The sequence below is a fragment of the Papaver somniferum genome, chromosome 2 (genome assembly GCF_003573695.1).
Source record: "Papaver somniferum cultivar HN1 chromosome 2, ASM357369v1, whole genome shotgun sequence".
Taxonomy (NCBI): domain Eukaryota; kingdom Viridiplantae; phylum Streptophyta; class Magnoliopsida; order Ranunculales; family Papaveraceae; genus Papaver; species Papaver somniferum.
Window position 1 is genome coordinate 49,712,400 of NC_039359.1, and position 5,105 is coordinate 49,717,504.

General features: G+C 38.1%; 1 protein-coding gene across 2 annotated transcripts; it reads right to left on the reverse strand.

The window, feature by feature from the left end:
* Nucleotides 1–2,343: 2,343 nt before the first annotated feature.
* LOC113353223 lies at nucleotides 2,344–5,105 on the reverse strand. Of its 2 annotated transcripts, XM_026596900.1 has the most exons (5): nucleotides 4,934–5,105; nucleotides 4,775–4,808; nucleotides 3,987–4,611; nucleotides 3,743–3,896; nucleotides 2,344–2,901 (listed from the first exon to the last, which is right to left on the reverse strand). In XM_026596900.1, the coding sequence occupies exons 3-5, from the start codon at nucleotides 4,131–4,133 to the stop codon at nucleotides 2,444–2,446; spliced, it is 759 nt and encodes a 252-aa protein (XP_026452685.1). In that variant the 5' UTR covers nucleotides 4,134–4,611; nucleotides 4,775–4,808; nucleotides 4,934–5,105; the 3' UTR covers nucleotides 2,344–2,443. The 2 variants fall into 2 exon arrangements, with proteins under 2 accessions (XP_026452685.1, XP_026452684.1); XM_026596899.1 differs by having other exon boundaries at nucleotides 4,775–5,105.

The window sequence follows — 5,105 nt, forward strand, 5'->3', positions numbered from 1 at the left end:
TGGAGATGTAGGGAATCATAGCAGAGGAAGATCATTGGCTTACAAAACTAAGATGCAAGGATACTATTGGCCATATATGCATGAAGACGAAAAAGAAGTGTCTAGGCATTGTGAAGAATGCCAAAGTCACGGAAAAAGAATACATGCACCAATAATGGCTCTAAATTCATCAACAAGTGTATGTCCATTTGGAAAATGGGTATTGGATATTATAGGACCATTCGTGCCTGGATCAGGACAAAGGAGATACCTAATTGTGGCTACCGACTACTTCACAAAGTGGGCGGAAGCAAAAGCAACACAGCACATTCGAGATCGTGATATATTCACTTTCATATTTGAGAATATCATCTACAGATTTGGAATACCAGCACAAATAGTCTCTGATAATGGAAAACAGTTCCAAGGCGAAAATATAGAGATGTTATTTAACATTTTTAAAATCCAAAGTGGGAAGTCAACGCCTATGTACCCGCAAAGTAACGGGCAGGCAGAGGCAACAAATAAAACATTAGCAGATATATTGAAGAAGAAACTGGAAGGACACAACAAAGGATGATGCGAATAGGTTCATAATGCTTTGTGGGCATATCGAACAACAAAAAGAGAAGCAGCGTGAATGTCACCATTCTGTTTAACATATGGAGTGGAGGCGGTGTTACCAACTAAAGTTATCATACCCACAACAAAGAAAGAAGCATGGGAAAAGAATATGAACACAAATTTGATCTTGGCAAAGCTTGATGACTTGGAATAAAACGGAGAGGTTTCCCTACAACATATGGAAAACTACCATAACTGGTTGGCTCGTGAATATAATAAACGTGTCAAAGAAAGAGAGTTTTATCCAGGATATTAAGTATTGCGAGAAATGCCGCCTTATCAGAAGGGTTCATATGGAAAAATGGAGAAAACGTGGGACGGTCCTTATATTATAAAGAGATTTGTAGGAACTGGAGCGTACGAAATTGATGGATAGTGAAGGAAAGGATGCAGGACGGAGACTTGGTCATCCATGGAATCGAATATTCCTGAAGAAGTATTATCCATAAACAAGGAGGAAATTATAATATAACATAAGCAAGTGCTTAGTATGCGAATCTTATGAAGACTAAAAGCGTCAAAAATGTATCAAAATTAATATGAATGAAAATTAAAGAAATGTTTGATTCATAAGAAAATTCACAAGTAGAAGAAAGAGGCAACAATAAGACCTTGATAGGATGCAATAAAAGTTAAAAGCTCTGATTAGGGAGTCTAGGCATCCGATTGTGGCGTGCACCCTAGTTCGCAGAAATGCAAGAGGCAAGACAAATAAGCCCAAACGCGCGTCATAATTGGGGAAAACCTAGTAATGCATGGCTCGGGGGAAGGCCATGCCATCCTTGTAACTCGAGTCATGGAAGATGGGGCAAAATAAAATCATATCCAGCAGAGACTCCTGGGTTAACAACCTAGGGTAATAAGCTCTCTCCTAAGGAGTGTAGAAAAAATATCAGGGCGTCGCAGTACACGGTTGAGTCAAGCGTGCCTGGGGCGTCTGGAGCATTCCCAACCATTCTTGGCAAGTCCTGACTTTGATACACTCGGTCCTAAAGACACCCCATTTAGGGTGTGGTCTCGTAACCACAAGCCATATCAGCGTAGGGATAAGAGACCACGAAAATAACTGATTGTTGGTATCACTGGTTAGTAAGAGCCCACCTTAACCCGGTAGGGGTGAGCTTCCTTGAAAGGGAAATCAGGGGGAAGATAAGTACGGTACCCTCCATTAGAGAACTGAATTGTGTCAAAGACGTCAATATCACAGGACTATTACTCACGGGAGTACTTAGACTTGTCGTATTGACGTGACAATATATCCTGCAGAGGCAATAATACGAAAAGATGATAAGACAAAATCAATGGGTTAGCAATTGAAAAAGTAATAACCGCCTGCGATTTTGTCGCCCAAATAAATAATACTCTGGGACAAAGATAAGTCATATTAACAGGGGGAGGATGATTAAGACCTTTACTTAGGGAGGCACAGTAACACCTCCACAAAAAACCATCAGACCAATAATGTTAACTTGATTATTTTAAAGGAAAAGCATACATAAATAACGTGCAAGACAAAAATGGACGCGGAAACATAAAGCAGAGACAGGTGTCATTTAAAATTTCATCAAAACGCGTAATTATCGCATAATTAGAAAAAGTTCATAATTGCAGTTTCTTCAAAGACGAAGAACAGAGGCAAGTATGGGAATAAAATAGATAAGAGAGGTGTTATTCGCCTTTTCAGAAAATAAGAAATGAAAATAATAAAAAGTAATAAATTTAAAATAGATGAAAGAGAAGTGTGTTTTCTTAGTTTGTCACCAGGGACAGGTAAAAAGAGTGCATGCCCCCCAAGCTTGGGAGCGCCCAGTTACACAAGAAGATGAAGAAAAAATCGCGTTCAAAGAAAAGGCTTAAGGATCATTCTGAGGCACATCCTGGATTTCGGTATCATGAGTAACATCTTTAGAAGATCCACCACCAGCTTCACTCTCTTTTGACTGATCTTCATCAAGAGGAGATTCTTCATCACCATCACTTTCACTATAATCATTGGAATCGGGTTCAGGAAGCTCTTCATCAGCAGGAACTTCAGGCGGCTCCAAATATAATAAAGGATTTTCATAAGCACGACAAATTTAATCGGCAAAAGCTTTAGCCTTAATGAAAAGATCGCGTGCAGCGCTTTTCTTGGTGATACCACTGCAACCTCCATCAGCCTTTCAAGATATGTACCCCTCCTTGTAGATATATCCCTAGTAGAAGAAAGATGCACAGAGAAATCACCGCGTTCTTTTCGCGCCTTTACGAGATCGTACTTCAATATCTTGATGATAAGTTGATGTGATTTATCAGATGCTGCAAAGGAGAAATATTAAAAATTAGAGCAAGAGAAGAAAATATAAAAAGACAAGTGAGAAAACTCAAAGTAAAGTGAAAGCTGAGGCAGTCAGCCTAATGTGACTACCTTCCCTTTTAGAAATAAGATGGTGGGATAAGTAAAGGCCAGTATTCTTAATATTCTCCATACACTTGTCAAAGTCATCACCAACTAAACCTTGAAGGCGGGACCGGATCCTTTTCTCATCTCGTGAAAGGGAATCTCTTTCCTTTACTAAATTATCATAAGAGCCCCTCAATTATTTATGGTGCTCACGAAGTTGATTCATATTCACGGTAACGTTTATTTTTCTCTGAATAATTTTCTCGTTCTCCAAACTTAACCTCTTTACATCTTCGTCATATTTATTCTTTAAAGTGCAAAGAGATTCCTCCTAGCTAGTACAACTCTTTTGAAGGGAAAGATAATGACGTTAAAACATCGCCTGCTCATTTACAAAAAATCGCTTATCTTCATAAAAGGTTCAGTTTTCATCTGACAGAGTTCGATTTCTTAAATCAGCACTATGTAATAATCCTGAAATATTGGATACTTGGGAACCCAGAAATTCATATTGATTGCATAATAGAAATTTTCGCTCTTTAAATTATCAATTTGGTCCAGTAGATACGAGTAGTTACTAGATAATTGACTTAATTGATTCTGCAATCTCTTATTAACTGAAGATGCGTCTTCAGCGGAATGTTGGTAGTTAAATCTTTCCATGATGCGCTTCTGATATATGTCTATGAGAGTAATTTAAAAAATAAATGCAAGTGAAGCGAGATTTAAAAAATTACAGTTGAAGGAAGAACATACCTCTGTGTTCTTGATTCTTGGAGCGAAGATTTTCAAACGTGATGGATTCAGCTAGAAGATCACCCTTTAGCTTGGCAACCTGCTGGGAAAGCTCTTGGATGATATTGCTATATTCAGAAAAACCTTCAATCTGAACCAGGCGACGATGGGATTCCTGAGGAAAAGGGAAATATGAAATGAGAAAGCGCGATGAGAGAGCACAAGTAAAAATAAAATCACATCAATGAAAGAATACATATCATACGTTCAAATGCGAGATTAACGCACGGGTCCAATTGAGAGAAAATTTCATTCCTGGAAGACTTATCCAGAGAAGATTCGCATAACAGCTTAGTAGGAGCGTCACAAACCCGAGAATGCAAAGGATTATCACTAGAAGAGTGGGCGGCATTTATGATTTCCAGCAACAATTTGGTTCCAGATTCATCCCCTTGGAGAACATCTTCATTAACAAAACTAAGAGTAACAACGTCAATAGAAGATGAAGCAGTGATATTCTTTGGAGATGCAGTGACATCTTTCAAAAGTGAGGGAATAGAGATAGTAATGTCCATTGGAGAGAAAGAAATGATCTCCTTAGAAGAGGCGGTGATATCCTTTACAGGGGAGATAACATCCTCAGAAAATGAAGAAGCGGGATCTTTTGAATGCGTGGTAGTATCATCAGTGGACAAGGCGGTAGCGTTCTTTAAAGAGGTATGGACATCCTAATTAGGAGAATCCTTTTGGAGCTCGACAGAATCACGAGGCAAATCACGGGGAGGAAATTTAAAAGGAATCACGGGCATATCTACGGAAGTATCAATCTTAAAAGTAGGATGAGACTTTTTAACTCTCTTGTTATCGCGATTAACTACGTCTTCGGAATCCTTCAGACCAAAAAGACAAATAAGAAACAGAGGCAACAATATTGTTTTTTCTCAAAAGCAAAAAAAATTTAAAAGAATTATTTCTTGCTCTCTTGTCGTGCGAAGGTTTCCTTTTGAGAGAATCATTGCCTTCTGAATTTACAGAGGAATTAGGTTTTGTTACCTTAATGATCAACTTGACAGATTGAGAATCTTTGCTGAAACAAATATAGTATGGGAATATGGAGGTAAGAACAGCAGCAAAAGAACAACAACAGTTGTAGAGAAGGTTGAAGATCAAGATAAAAAAAAATTAATAAAACCAAAGGAAAAGATACCAAACCTGATGTGTGGATCCATGAATTTAAAACAAATCGATACAGAAAGAAAGTTCTGAGAAGACGATGAAGGTTTTGAAAGGATGAAGAACAGATCACTGAGATAAAGACGAAGATGAATAGAATTGGAATAGAAGAGAAAAAGATAAAAGAAAAGAAATCTCTCTCTCCACCATA

What these genes read in the sequence shown, in the direction of transcription:
- LOC113353223 (XM_026596900.1), bottom strand. Translation starts at nt 4,133, where the DNA reads ATGCCGCCCACTCTTCTAGTGATAATCCTTTGCATTCTCGGGTTTGTG. An exon ending in CGTTAATCTCGCATTTGAAC is followed by an intron (nt 3,897 to 3,986) that starts GTATGATATGTA and finishes CCTTTTCCTCAG; the next exon opens with GAATCCCATCGTCGCCTGGT. An exon ending in CAAGAATCAAGAACACAGAG is followed by an intron (nt 2,902 to 3,742) that starts GTATGTTCTTCC and finishes TCTCCTTTGCAG; the next exon opens with CATCTGATAAATCACATCAA.